At 40.3% G+C, this 15,654-nt stretch overlaps 1 protein-coding gene across 1 annotated transcript in view; it reads left to right on the top strand.

Moving 5' to 3' along the window:
• Nucleotides 1–3,146: 3,146 nt before the first annotated feature.
• ANKRD29 (ankyrin repeat domain 29) overlaps nucleotides 3,147–15,654 on the top strand; it is a 32,122-nt gene continuing 19,614 nt past the window's right edge. Inside the window, exons 1-4 of the mRNA XM_010708835.3 lie at nucleotides 3,147–3,251; nucleotides 7,859–7,969; nucleotides 10,398–10,496; nucleotides 13,102–13,200. Of these exons, the coding sequence (XP_010707137.1) occupies nucleotides 3,240–3,251; nucleotides 7,859–7,969; nucleotides 10,398–10,496; nucleotides 13,102–13,200 (321 nt within the window). The 5' untranslated portion in view covers nucleotides 3,147–3,239. The remainder of the gene's footprint in view (nucleotides 3,252–7,858; nucleotides 7,970–10,397; nucleotides 10,497–13,101; nucleotides 13,201–15,654) is intronic.

The raw sequence follows: 15,654 nt of genomic DNA, 5'->3' as shown, positions 1-15,654 counted from the left end.
ATGTGAATTTCCGGTTTCTTTACAGTACACAAGTTTCTTAATGATACACAGCATGGTATCTGTATCTCTACACAGGAAAGGACTCTAGTAAAGAAGCCTATCCTACTATCAGTGGAGATGATATGCGGATGCTGTGCAGCTGGAGTTTAACTTTGGGACTGAACAAGAAGTAAACGTTCAAAACTTTACATGGAATATACACTGTTTGTTTCAGCCAAATGCATACTCTAATTTGGATCTTTATACAGATACAAATGCATACTCTAATTTGGATCTTTATACAGATACAAAATTTGGATCTTTCCACAGATACAAATGCATACTCTAATTTGGATCTTTCTACCTTTTGTGACATGATCTAGGAAAAAAAATACTGTTTCTCTTATTAAGCCTCCCAACTTGTATGACTATTTTAAAATAATTTAAGATCTTTGCATAAAAAGTGCAATGTACAAGTTGAAGACTATTTTGTTACTGATAATTGCAAAATAAACAGTCTCTGAATATATTTGGATTAACTTTTTCTGATTTTTCTCAGTATTTCATTATGAAATTAAATTATGTTTTTGTACAACAAAGGTTTCAACAAATCCAGGTAATATTCCATAAAGAATCCCACACAAGTCATTCCCAAAACCTCAAATCAGTCTCATTAAAGAGGGTGCAAATATACTGGAAAAGAGTATCAACATTAATTAACTTGATGCAATCCTATCAATTGTTTCTACAAGTTGTCATCACATAGTAGGATTTTCTAATGGCAGTATCTCAAGTATCAGATCTTCCTGAAGTTATGTTACTGAAAACTTTGTCCATAGACTATGAGCAACATTTCACTTGAAATTAATAGCATATTTTTGCTCCTAGACTTTGGTGGTTATTTGAAAAAGACAAGGATCTCTGGAAGGAGTCCAGTGGAGGGTCACAAAGATGATAAAGGGCCTGGAGCATGTCCCACGTGAGAAAAGACTGATCAACTCAGATCCATTCAGCCTGGGGAAAAGAAGACCGAGAGGGGGATCTGAAAAATGATTATAGATGTCTAAAGGGAGGTGGGAGGCAAATCAACGAGGCCAGGCTCTTCTTGGTGGTGTGTAGCAATAGGATGAAGAGCAATGGCCTAAAACTTGAGCATAGGAAGTTCCATACAATCATGTGGAAGAGCTTCTTTATAGTAAGGGTGATGGAGCACTGGAACAGGCTGCCTGGAGATGTTGTGGAGTCTCCTTCTATGGAGATATTCAAGACCCATCTGAACGCCTACCTGTGTGACATATTGTAGGCTACCTGCTTTAGCAGGTTGGACTCAGTGATCTCTTGAAATCCCTTCCAGCCCCTACAATTCTGTGATTCTGTATGATTCTGTGATACAGACGAGTGAAAAAAGAGCAACATGTAAAAGCATGTAAGCAAACATATCAGATGAGCCTGTGCAGATCCTAGAAGGAGTAAGCAGACACCAACATGCACATCATATTCCCCACAGTGAAGGACAGCTGGCGACTCACCAGAACATCCCAAGCCACTACTAGAATGACACCTACAACTTTAGAACCTGGCAGAGCAGGGAAAAGGTGAGGATAGTATCAGAGAAAGGAGTAGAAATGAGGATGTGTGTGTTACTGTTTTAACTGCGTAATTATTAATACGGATTTATTTTTCTGCATAGACTTATTTCTTCTTCTTATGCAGTAATTGCATCTGCTTTAATCACAGACCACACACAACTGAAAATAGGTGTAGTTTCAGATTTTGTGGGCAGTTAATAAAGGCACTTCACAATTGATGTTTAAAATAAGTACAAAGGGGAGGAGAGGGGGGAGGGGGAAAGCGGGAAAGGCTTGTATTGCATTAGTCTTCTATTTTGTCATTCATCCAAAGAATTTTTTGTTTTTACTTTGTCAGAATACTCAGCATTCTGGCTGAAGAATGCTAAATGGTTGGCGTGTTACAATAGGCTGGATAAGTATGGGGATTTTCCAGGGGTGAGGCAGGGAGTGTGTGCAGATTACTAATATTTTCCTCTATCAATGGGCAAGCACAGCTGTGCAACTGGATCAGAGCAAGGATGACTCTTAACTGTGCAATCTGCTGAGCATATTCAGTATTGTTAAGTTTCACAAACAATCAGAATAATTGACTTCATTTGTATGATCTACTCCGTAATCAGAGCTATAGAATCATTAAGGTTGGAAAGAATAGTAGGATCATCTAGTCCAACCCATCAGCCCATCCCCACCATGCCCACTGACCAAGTCCCTCAGTGTCACATCCACAGGGTTCTGGAACACCTCCAAGGAGGGTGAGTTCACCACCTGGGCAAAGGAGGTTAGGGTTAGGTTCACACCAGGCCATGCAGTCTAAGGTGAGCTCACGCTATTAGCAGCTCTCATCTGCTTTTCTGTAGTTCATTTTACTGTATACACAGATGAATTTTGCCTTGGGAAAAAGATCTGCAGCAACTCCTCTGCTTGCAGATTTGTAGAATAAATGAGTTGGATCTTCCAGCAAACATTTTCTCTCAATGCACACACATAATTTGTGAATGAGATTTATGTATGCACATCTACAGAAGAAAATCCCCCAGGGCTCAGTTTAAACCAACAAAAGCAAAGACGTTCAGGAATCCCCCACCACAGCTAGCGTCGCTTTGCCTACTTTGTATCATGCAGGCTTGGAGTGAAACCTGCAGCCAGGCAGAACAGGACATGTGCAGGCACAGAATTAAAATTAAGCCAGTAAGAATTTACTGGCTTCCTAAGGGCAGCATCATCCATACAAGTGGTGGTGGTGGAGGTGCATGCAGGATGCTGGGATGCTCCCCATCATGTGCAGGGTGCTGAGTGTACAATGCTGGCTTTGGTTATTGTTTGTTTGTTTGTTTTTTCCCTGGATGTGAAGGGAAAAGACGGGAATGTACAAGAGGTGCCCTTGGGACAGCAGCAGCTTGGCGGTGGGATGCTGTGCTGCGGGCTGGGGCCGTTTCACTGCTAGTTCCGAGGTGCGGGCCCGGTCTCCAGCTCTGAGCCGGCTGCCGGGTGATGCTGTCCCTGCTGCGGGGGTGGGCAGGGGATGCGAGGGATCTGCACCCCTGATTATTACCCCGATCGCAGCTATTAAGCTGCGATCGGGACCGATACGAGCAGCTCCCGTCAGGAGGGAGGCGCCGGGCCGCGCCCCGCCCCGGGCCGCGGAGCTGAGGCGCTGATCAGTGCGGGGCGGGGCCGGCGGGGCGCAGGATGTCCTTCAAGGTGAGCCGGGCGCGGGGACGGAGGGGCGGATGTGTTTCACGTTGTTTGCCTTCTTGTATCTTTAGATTTGTGGACTCGTTTTTATTTATTTTAGCAAAACGGCGGTATCTGTGAGCCCTGCCCGGGCTGTAGTGTGCCCCAAGAGCCCTGAGGTAGCTGCTGATGGAGCCGGCGCTTTCCGCAGCTGCCATCCCGGGAAGGATGCGTGTTTAGCGTTACATAAACCGCTCGCTTAGGGTCTGTGCCGCAGGTTTGGTGCGGTCGGAGCTTCCCCCTGACTTTTCAGATCGGTTGTGTAATAGTTGGGAGCGGCATTTGGCCGTGGCTCTGCGTCCCAGGCTGCGGTGGCCACTGATGATTCGCTGCGATTCCCGTCGCTTCCTCCAAAGCCATGCAAAAGCAGCCGTATTCGAAAGGTTGCCCAAAATAAGTTTTTAAATCCGAGGACAGGATTAGTAAAATCAATTGGCAAAGAGCTCAGCGAGCAGTGATAACTGCTGGTAACAGAGAACATTTATGCTAAATGCACATCTTCTTCTCAATTCTGCAATGCCTGGATGCTGCGTTTGCTCTTCTCTTATTGATCAGCAGCTCTGTGCCAGCCCTTGGCCGTGTTGGTTGTGCTGCATTGCTTTCCCCCTCACTGAGCTTCCCTCCCACCTGTCACTGTATCATTCCTATGCTGGGGCTGCTCGATTCCACAGGTGGGTCCCACCTGCAGCTGAAGCCCACATATGGGGGAGCATGGCATCTGCATTGCATAGAGGCTGAAATCTCAGTTTTTGCCCCAATTTTGGTCCTCCGTTTTGGCCCCAGACTACTTTAGTCTCTTTTGTCCCTTTTCTCTTTTTCCATGAATTGTTCCCACCTTCATTTCACATCAGAACCCACCTTTGTATGCTCTGTCCATCCCTACCTGCTCCTTTCTATGCCCTATCACCCATTTTCTGTCTCCTCCTGCTGAAGGTGGCTTATTGCCTGTTACCTTTCCATCTGGAGAGCTGCAGTCTCCTCCTTTCTCCCTCTTTTCTGTCTTTTTACTTGGTCTATTCTCTTTTTCTCAGAAGTCTGTATGCTTACCTAGGAGTTTGACACATCTCCAATTGCTGCTGTCTATTCATGTTTTCTGTCTTATCCTTCTTACTCACAAGTCAAAATTCCTTTCTCATTGCTTGTACACACCAACATCCTCTCTTCTACCACATTCTTTGTGCTTTTGCCCGCCTAATCTTAATGTCTATATCTTCAACTACTTTTCTCTTTACTTATGACCCTTTGTATAGGATGCATTAGTATCTAATAAAGACCCTGTCTTTCCTCTTAAGTCCCACTAGCATTTCCCATTATGTCATGATTGATTCTGATTTCCAGTTATTTTTCTTAAAACTTTTTGCTCAACTCTTCCTTTCTATCTGGACTAGTTTGGAAACTGAGTAGGAAAATGGTATTTTCTTGTATTTTGACAGTAGGATGAACCAGTCCTTGAGTAGTGTTCTCTTTCTCCTCTCCTTTGTCTCTTTCTTTTCTTTCATCTCTAAACTCATTGCTTAAGAACTACACTCTTCCTCCATAGCTGTTACCTACCCTACTGTGAGCTGCTGCATCTTTGCAAACAGCAAGGCAATGTTAGGGCAGGGAGTGGGAGCCAATGGTCACAGAATTGAAATCATCATACAAACAATTAAAACAAGTAGTACTGCCAGGATTTGCAGGGATGCTTTAGAGACCTTGATGAAATAAAGGAAATTGTATCCTGAGAGTTGCTGATGCTGGAGGAATGACATAACAAAATATGCCAATTTTCACCAAAACTATTAGCTAATCACTTTTTCAAATGTTTATGATGTTCTCTTCCATGACTGTCAATGCTCAGGATTAGATGTTTTCTTTAAAAAGTTCTTTGGAGCAGACTAGCTCTGTAGTAAGACTTTCATCAACATTTTAAACAATTAATCTCTTGAAATTCAACATTACTTCTCCTTAAGTATCTGATCCAACAAGACTGAATTCTTAACTGGACAACAGCAGTCTATGTCATATCATATCCCCTGGTTTAAAACCAGCTCACTGCTCACAAGTTATTCAGCTAATCAAATTATTAATCCCATGGTAATACTTCATATTGTGTCTTCTAGTGATGTCAGCATTGCTGCCAGCAACTGAAAGTAAAGAGCACACAGTCATAAATCCTTGGTTTGAAGGCAGAAGAAAAATCACTTCTTGTGGTCATGTCTTTAAAGTTCCCAAGTTGCTCAAATGATTTTGCAAATTCTTTTCATTTCAGCATATAGAATAGATAGAATAGCTCAGATTAATTTGCTTTTTCTATCTAATCACTACATTGCTGATAGATAGCCTGAGTGTACTGTATATACAGCTTTTGAGTAAGGAATCCCCAGCACTGTGGGGGCACGAGGGGAAGTACTGATAACAGTCAATCCAAATTGGGTCGGAAGCACTACTGGGAAAAACCTGTTTTTGTGTCCTTGATGCTTTTGAGAGTTCTTCCATACCTTTTATCTGATACAAAGTATGAAGATGTGTTTGCTGGAGGGCTATTCTAGGGATTTCAGAAGTAATAAAAAGGTGGGGGTTTATGATTTGTCAGGTTGAAAACTTTGGATGTCTGGTTTCAGACTAGGTTGATTCTAGCAACTTGGTTCTCTTCTCTCCTCATGTAAGCTAATGAAAACAGGTAAAGAGCTCCTGAATAGTCACACCTGACCTATAGAAGTATTGCATAATAAATCAAAATCACATTGCTGTTGTGCTCTATTATGGACAACCAGGTTGGATAAAATAAATCTTTCTATGGATATATTGTCATACCCTGCAATTTTCCAAAATTTTAAGGGATGGGGTTAGACAATAAAATTTGATTTCCCATTCTGTAAGATAAAAAGATCATTCTTTTGCAATAGTTTTCCACGTAATATAATAATAAAGACTATGATCTTTATATATGAATATCTGTCTAATGAAATAGACAAAAGGATAACATGGACCACTGTGTGTTGAGGTCCCCTGTCTGTTTTTACATAAAATTTTAGTTGTTGTAAGGGGAAAGGTGGACAAACTACTTCCTGACCAGTTGCCAGCAAGGAGGGTATAGAATGCAAGCTCTCTTTTAATCAACACTATTAGCAGTTCACAAGAGAAAAAGCAGTTTATGAGCTGTAAAAGGAAGATAAGAATTCAGCCCATTGTTCCTTTCGTAATTTTGAGTCTCTTTCTCTTATGTGTGTGGGTACAACAAATACTGCTAATAATTTATAGGAATTACCTTAGAATTTATTGAATGGATGAAATTTAAGAGCTCTTGTCTACACAGCAGCCTGTTTAAAAATCTGGTAACGTCTCTGATATTAAAAAGGCAACCAACTAGAAATGCTCAATGTGACTGATCTATAATAGGTTCACAAATAATTGATCTTGTGTCTGCTGGTGTCAACCAGAAAAATTATTCAGTTCTGGTTGTCTACCTCATTATTCTTGTGCATCAAAGACATTAAAATATGGAAAAATATTGTCAAATATTTTGTAGCAGAATGATTGACTTTTATCTCCACTCTGCTCTCTTTGGGTTATCTTGGGGGCAGGATTCACTGGAGAGTAAGGTACTTAGTTATATTGACACTCTTTTGTCTGAGATTACTATCAGTAAAATGACGCTTTCTCAGACTGCCAGTGATATTGGGCCTTTATGCCTTCATAAAAATGAGAGGCATGAGCCTGCTCTGGGATATGTGTACCGCTGCCACCACAGCTTTAGTTCATCTGAGCACTACAGCCACTACATTGCTTATCCATCAGGCCAATGTTTTGGCAGCTGATATGGATAAGACTAGGAAGCTGGAAGCAAAATCTGTGTCCTTTTTTGCTGTCCTTCTACACTGGGGAGGTAATAATTTACTCATACAAAGGAGAAGCTGCTTTGTGGCATTGTTTGTAGGACTGAGAAAGCTACCAGTGTGTCTAACACTGGTCCATGATATCAAGATTTCACAGTTTTCCAATTTTACCTTATATTTTTGCCTTGCTTGTATAGTAAATTAATTTGTAAGTCTGTAGACAGCAAGAATCTAGCCTTCATTTTCTAACATCATCCAGCAGATATATCTTAAGCCTAGAACTACAGGGTGTTAATTCTGGGAAGGGACAAACCTAATAGTTTTGAAGATACATGAAAAATACTTTTCGTATATTGGGACTTTATATGCAGAAAGGAAAGAGGTGGCAGAAGGCTGAAATGCAGGAAGATGTCCTGCAGCAGGACATGATTCACCCTCTATAACTGTGATTAGCTCCGCCTCAGAAGGAGAACATCCAGTTCATTGTTTTTTGTGATGTTTCCCTGGGGATCTGGACTAGTATCATCAGCTCTAAGTGCAGGGTAGGCTAGAAGTCATGCTGCTATGGACACAGGGAAGACATGAAACAGCATGAGGCAGCACAGAGAGACTAATCTCTTTAGCTGCACAAAGAAATCAAGTGAGCTTCCCTCCTATGTTCTAGCTGTAAAAGATCAGCACACTATCAATGCATATTTGTGTTTGTCTAATGCATCTTACAAAATCTTTTTTGTTTCTGCTTTTTATTTTCACCAGAAAGAAACACCACTCGCCAATGCTGCATTTTGGGCTGCAAGAAAAGGAAACCTGGCTCTTCTCCAGCTGCTGCTGAACAGTGGGCGAGTAGATGTAGACTGCAAAGACAGTGTATGCACACAATGCACATATAACCACAGTGCTGATTTTACTTTGCTTTCTGTAGCCTGCTGCACAGAAGGTGTGGCAGGGATCTGACTTCAGACACTGAGAGTCTTTTGACACTAGGACATGATTTAAAATCTTTTCTTGTCAGGAAGCAAGTTTGAAACTCAAGATAAAATAGCATGATGATTTACATCAGTAGCAAAGGGTTAGGAATTTGCCAGCACTCAAAAATGTCTCTTACATAGTTATTTGTGGCACTGACATTAAAAACACAGATTCTAGCACCTCGGGCTTCTCTTTGCAAGAAAATATCATTGTGGTAATAGATCACTCTAAAGAGTCAACTCAACCAAGCCCTAGCAGCAATGATTCTGTCAGCTAAAAGAGCTCCTCGTAATTAGCTTTTTAAAAAATAACGCGGGACTACAGTTTCCATTTAAGCAACATAAAAGTCATTCTTAATGTGCAGCTGTCCCCACCTCACATGCATGTGGTGAGCTAGACACAACCCATGGTGGTGACAGAAGAACTGTTGGCCTCAACTTCTTCTTCCTCCTACCCCAGTATCCCCTACACTGACACCAAAATGAAGAAATGGCAGGATTTCCTAGTATAGAGAAGCACAGATACATGACTTGTTTGCATGTTTACGACTTTTTACATGGGTCGATGATGATAGGACAAGGGGGAATGGTTTTAAACTGAGACAGGAGAGGTTAGGCCAGGTGTTAGGAGGAAGTTTTTCACACAGAGGGTGGTGACACACTGGAACAGGTTGCCCAAGGAGGTTGTGGATGCCCCATCCCTGGAGGCATTCAAGGCCAGGCTGGATGTGGCTCTGGGCAGCCTGGTCTGCTGGTTGGCAACCCTGCACATAGCAGGGGGGTTGAAACTATATGGTCGCTGTGGTCCTTTTCAACCCAGGCCATTCTGTGATTCTATGATTCTATGACTGATGGATTTAGAGGGGTTTTCCTTACTGTAATTGGAGGAGTTGAAACTAGTTTTGAGATTTAAAATGGGTTGAAAATAGAGATAATGTGCATATCTTTAGCATATGGACAGTTACTTAAGTATGCCAACCTACTGCAGAAAGCCAGGGAAAATAAAGATTGAGAAATCCCCAGTTTTTCTTTGATTGGTGACGAGACTGACTTGCAGGCAGTCATGCCTGTAAATCTAGCCTTAATATGAACTTCTAGCCAGTAACATGAACCTGCCACATCTTCTCTTACTTTGAATACATTCAAAGTGCAAGGATTTTCTAAGCTCATTGGCTTTAAGCTATTTTTCATTTATCTTTATTTCATTTTTATCCTGTAGGCAATTACTTGTCATGCAATACTTCTGAAGATGATCCTTGTCATTCTGACAAGGGAGGAAAGGATGCATGAAGTAAGCAGGACAGAAATAGATGTAAAGAAAGAAGTTCTGCTACTGCTCAGTTTTTCTCAACATAAGACAAACTTTGATTAAGAATTTTTACAATGTGATGCAAAATATCCCAACATCCTGCCAGACATACACATTTTCTAGACCAAAATATTACTAAAATATTTTAATATGATATTTTTATTAAATTATTACTATTTTTATTTTATAAGATAAAATATATTTTATTAAATTCATATTAAGATATTAATATGAATATTTTAATATGCTTTTTTGCAACATCACACACTTTTTCTTTAGATTGAATTGCTACATATGAGGATTTTAGACTGATAGATTTTATACTTCCATGTGTGGTCTTTGTGTGTTGCCCGTACACCATATACATGTAACATAAGTCTTATTTAGGTCAATGCAGCAGTGGACTTATTGGGATATTGAAGAAAACTGAATGTGTTGTTCTGGTCTGGAAAGTTCTCTGATGCAATGTGAAGAGTCAAAGAGAGAGGAAGAATTTGCTGTAGTCATTTGGATAGGGTATTAGTATTCAAGACACTTGGGTCATAATGCTGACTATGACTCACAATTCAATAGCTCATATAAGTCACTTGCATCCTGTATCTAAGGTCATTCTTCTGGAAAAGATATAAAGATCTTTGAGATTTTCAGATAAAAGCAATGTATAAACCAAAAATATTACTGGTATTTTTATTACACTTGTTTCAGGACAATAATTTAAAGTCATTGTATAAATGCTCATTGAATGATCAAGCTTTGCACTGCAGGCAAGTCTGTAATTTATTTGCTTTAACACCTGCTAGTTACTCTTTTTCAAAGTATTCTTGATAGAAAGTTTTAAACTGAGAATCTGTTCAGTGAAAGACTGCTCCCCCTTTCTGGAAAAGAGTGAACAGGATCTCTGAGCACTGACCATAAATTTCCTTCAGCTGTTCAGAAGATATGCTGTCTCTTTCAGAAAGCTTGATTCATTGCTAGAGGTGTCTACCGAAAATACTGATCTATTCTTCTTTATTTCCAGCTTGGCACAACAGCTCTGATGGTTGCATCTTACTATGGTCACATAGACTGTGTACGGGAATTGGTGTTGCAAGGAGCAGATATCAACCTGCAGAGGGAGGTAGGAGAAAAGTTCTGTGTTGAAACAGGGATTGATTAAGTGACTATTGATTTACTGCAAGTAATAAAAATACGTTGTCTGCTGCTTTTTGCCAACTGCAATTGCTGTGCAGTGTATGAGCAGGGTCTGTTCTCCTAAGGACATCAAGGAATCTGATGTCTGGAACTTGTAATAGAAAATGAGATGTCAAAGGTGTATTTATAAATAATTCATTAAACATTTCCAGCATGTGAGGTTGGTGTGGAGCAGTAATATCTCAGGTGTAACCCTCAGGTTACATCACTTGTGCATTTATCATGTTACTAATTGTCACAGTAATTTACAACACCCCAGACTGCTTGAATGTAATTTGATAAGGAGAAGTCCTTTACAATGTAATTTGATAAGGAGAAGTCCTTTACCTTATGATTTGCAGAATTTGGTCATTAACATGGACTGTGGGTGCTCTTGCTAGCCCAGGCATTGTTTTGACTTGTTATACCCAGGAGTTCCTGCCTCTCATTCTGAGCCAACTCTAAATATCACATCACTTAATCACCCATACCCTATCCTGCCTGTCTGCTTTGCATTCAAGATATCTCTCACACCGCGATGTGCTTTTTTGTAGAAGGGAAAGTATCAACACTTAGTTTTGTGAAAGTGTCTTCCTCTCATATTCAGCTCAAGTAATGTATCTACAACCATTCTGGCCTGCGTGATGACTGCACAGAGAGCACAGTGCCCTGGAACAAAGAGAGCTGTACTTGTCCCAAAAGAATTGCAGTTTGATGAGGACATGCAGTGACACGGGAAGATGGCAGGAAGAGCAAGACAGCAGTATTTTCATCACTTTAACAACCCAAGCAAATGTTTCTCATTTTCCTTTGTTAGCTGAAACATGATCATTAATCTTGTGCTGTTGACTTCCAGTCACTGAGTCAGTGAATGCTAAACTTGATGATGCCGTGTTTAATGTCTTTGTACTAACTGGCCTAAGCTTGCTTTAACTATGATTGCTAGTATCTTTCAGTGTATCCTGTCCTAACAAAACATGTATTTAAACATGTACTTTCCCTTAGATAAACCCTGCTTGAAAAGCAGCAACAAAAGTAGAAGTTGTGGACAGTTTTATGGACTTACTGTTGAGTATCACTCTGGACATATTGATTCAGCAAGACAATCAAAATAGAAACACTGTAATCCTCCAGAATCACTCTGTTGCTGAGAGAAAGAAAATAGATTAAATTTAAGCTCTGAAGACAAAGGGCACTAATCTGAAAGTAAATCTGCGTACTCAAACCAGTGCTCTTGTACTCCAACATTGTTGTAAATCTCAGGGAAAGGGGAGCCACATAGACATGCATGTGAGAGGGGTCATGTGCTATTATCACAAAAGTCTTTGACACTGGAGAATTTCATCTTTAGTTCCCTTTTCCTGCACCTTCAGCATGCGATGAAAAAGCCCAAAATTTGGAAAGCATGCTTCTCTTCCCTCTTTTCAACTCTTCCCTTCTGTCCAGCCTTTAAAATATTCCAAAGTCATTTTTTTTTCCTGATTTATTCAGGAAAATGTCAATGACAGTATCTTATAAAACTAGATAAAGTATGTGCTTTCATTTCTCCAACAAGGCTAAGGGAAAGTAGGAGCTACAGGGCTGGCTGAAGGCTGCTTGAGCTGGATGGGAAGATAGTCATCCAAAAGACAAGGGTGACATGCCAAGAGAAATCATGTTTTGCTAGTGCACAGTCAAGCAAAGTGGAGCTCTGTTATGCTGAATAACCCCTGTGGTCTTTCCACACCTCGATCTAAGTTCATCCCATGTTCCCATTTATCTCAGATTGTAGGGACAGGTGGTAGAGGGCTTGGTTTCAAATGGCTATTCGTCTCTTGTGTGAGACTGCTATTTTCTGCCTCTGGGCTTGCTTTCTTTATCTAAAGACTGAACAGAGGTAGATGAATCCTAAGAAGTATATGAGAAACTCTGTGCAAAAACATAACTTTATTGTTATTCTCCAAGCATAAACAATATGGTTTGTCTTGGAGAAGAGAAGGCTTCAGGGAGACCTCATTGTAGCCTTCCAGTACTTGAAGGGAGCATATAAACAAGAGGGGGAATGACTGTTCACGAGCGTGGATAGTGATAGAACAAGGGGAATGGTTTTAAACTGAGACAGTGGAGGTTTAGGTTAGATATCAGAAGGAAGTTTTTCACACAGAGGGTGGTGACACACTGGAACAGGTTGCCCAAGGAGGTTGTGGATGCCCCATCCCTGGAGGCATTCAAGGCCAGGCTGGATGCGGCTCTGGGCAGCCTGGTCTGGTGGTTGGCGACCAGCACATAGCAGGGGATTGAAACTATGTGGTCATTGTGGTCCTTTTCAACCCAGGACATTCTATGATTCTATGATTCTGTGATTCAGTACGTGATGTTAACCAGTTATCTCAGTGCAATGAGAAGAAAACTGACCACTCACTTAGGATACTCTGTGTCTCTGGAGCCCTCAAAATCATTATATCTTTTCAGCTGATATTTGATTGATTGTGCTTAATAAGTTTTAATCTGAAGTGTGTACTTTGGTCAAGCATGTTACGTGTGATTTTTATTAATCCATTTTTTTCCTACAGTCAGGTGCGACTGCTCTGTTCTTTGCTGCACAGCAAGGCCACAATGATGTGGTGAAGTTTCTCTTTGAATTTGGAGCCTCCACTGAATTTAAGAATAAGGTAAGATGAAGGGTCTGGTTTTGCATGCTGATACATTCTAACTGTCAAGGGTGTTGTTTCTTCTTTGTATGAAAAGTAATCTAGCAGCAGCAAGAGGATAAAAAGATTTCCTCACTTGAACATTTTCTGAATAGTGTGAGTAGTACAATATATTTTGAAAATATTAACTTGTGAAAATATTTACTTATGCTACTTGGACTTAACGGCATAATTTGGTCAAAGATCAGTCCACTGATGGTGAGATCAATCTTTCTCTTAACACATTCTACAACACAAGAAGAAGGGATCTCTTTGTACATGTCAGGTAGGATCCTATTTTAAGTGTATATTTACTCCACTTGCGCACACAGAAATTTGGCAAGTCTTTGTATACCACCATAGGAGACATAAGAATATAATGGCTTCAGTTCTCCCTAAATTACCACTTAGTCATCTGTGACAGGAATATGAAATACACCTTATAACGTCTATTTGTTGTTGTTGCTGTTCAGGCTGGCCCTTTTTCAAAATTTAAAATAACTGAAAGAGTCCGGTTCATCATCTCTCACAGAATAAACAGCATTAAGAGCAGGTATGCTGGCCACAGTACATCAACTCAGTTTCTTTGCTCAAGGCAGTACTGACTGCTTTCAGGAAGCAGAGGCAAAAGCACCAGATTTTCATGAAGCATTCTTGCCCTTGACATGGTGGCCACATTTCAGAACACTGGGGCTGATGGAGCTGAAATTCATCTCCATAATCTGGAGAAGACACTACCAGTCACTTAACTTGGCATCTGCGGTGACATGTATTTGAAATAACTCTTTACTCAACAACAACCATTTTTTCAAGATGTTGTCATCATAGCTACCTCAACCCATACCTGCTTTTCAGAATACCTGAAAACATAGGCTTTAAATACAAAGGGAATTGATGGAACATCACTGGGACTCAACTCTTTAAACTCTAGGAATTGTAGCAGATATTATTGATTAAAAATCTTAAGGTTTTTGTGGTCACAGAACTCATGCATGTCTGTACAGTAGAGTGAGCATTGTTTCTGGTACTGCAGAGAATTATGCTAGTGGTAAGGAACATCATCATCACAACAGAAGCATCAATCTGTAAAGTTAAAAACATGAGAGAAATTGTGATTTAACACAGTGTGGAGTACAATGTTGGAACTTAGCCCCATAGGAGGTTGCAATGGATTTCAAAGGGTTGGGTAGCCTCATTTGTTGGAGGAAGCTGCATGTTAAAATACGTTGTTGCTTCTCAGTCTTATTTTAGGATGAGGTATCACATTGAGGGGAGCAAGAATCAGGATGAAGCATATGTAAAGATAGAAAGATTCAGAAAAATATTCTTCTCTCACATTCAGCTGTATACAACTGGGTGAATGAATTTACACTGTTCTTTGAGTCATCTGACCTGTAGTCAGGTCACAAAAACCCTACTGAAGGAGAAAATGTGTCCCAGCCACAAAAAGCCTGGACTACTCTCTGGGACAAAGCGTAAAGGTGCGCAGTGTTTTTACTAAGGGAGGGAAAGCAGCAAATGCAGGAAAGGACAGAAAGCAGAGACTCAGTACCTTATTATGTGTATAGGGACAGTTACATCGTCAACAAGCCTTTGCACAGCCTGTGGACTAGGTGTTTGTAAAGAAGCCGAGACTTGGCCCACAGCAAGCTTGCAATTATCTGATCCTTCATGACAATAATGTGATCTGCTTTGAGGCATGCAAAATAAATTTGTGAGTCACTGAGGCAGATAAAAAGGTGCAAAGATCCAAATGATGGGAAAATCTTTCTGCATTCAGACACTCCTGATTCCTTCCACTTTTGGACAAATGCAGTTCTACTGGAGGCACCATTCATAACATACTGCATTGACATATGTATTCCCCATTGGCTTTTTGGATTGTTTTGGTGTTGGTTCAATTTTCTGATTTAATAGTGTGAATTTCATAGCTTGAAATTATTACATGAAATTTTCTTTCTGTAATGGGTTATTAAGATAACAGGCTTCTCTGTCCCATCCTCCAAACCCCAGACATGAAAAAGCTGACAAAATATGCCTTTTTAAGTCAGAGATAAAGCATTTTTTTATTAAAGCACTCAGCTGGGAGCAGCGCTGGAAAAGATGAGGATCCTGTCTGTTTTCAAAGGGTGTTGCAAAACTCATCAATTTACAAAAGACTTTCTATTATAAATGAAGATGTGGAGTTAAAATACGATCAGAGATTAAAGGTATCTCAGAAAATAGACACTTTAAAACAAGGCAATGCAAACTCCACTGTCTTCTTTGCAATGTAATTCTCTACAAATTTTAATTACATTTGTTACTTATATGCAAGAGTTCAGGAGAACAAACTTAATACAAGAATTCTTGTTACACTTTGTATCATTTGAGTTGATATTCCCTATGACAGGCTGTCTAGTATCAACTGGTATAAATTTTTCTTCAGAGTATCTG

This window comes from Meleagris gallopavo, chromosome 3 (genome assembly GCF_000146605.3).
Source record: "Meleagris gallopavo isolate NT-WF06-2002-E0010 breed Aviagen turkey brand Nicholas breeding stock chromosome 3, Turkey_5.1, whole genome shotgun sequence".
In the NCBI taxonomy this organism is placed as follows: Eukaryota; Metazoa; Chordata; class Aves; order Galliformes; family Phasianidae; genus Meleagris; species Meleagris gallopavo.
This window is presented reverse-complemented; position numbering and strand designations above follow the sequence as displayed.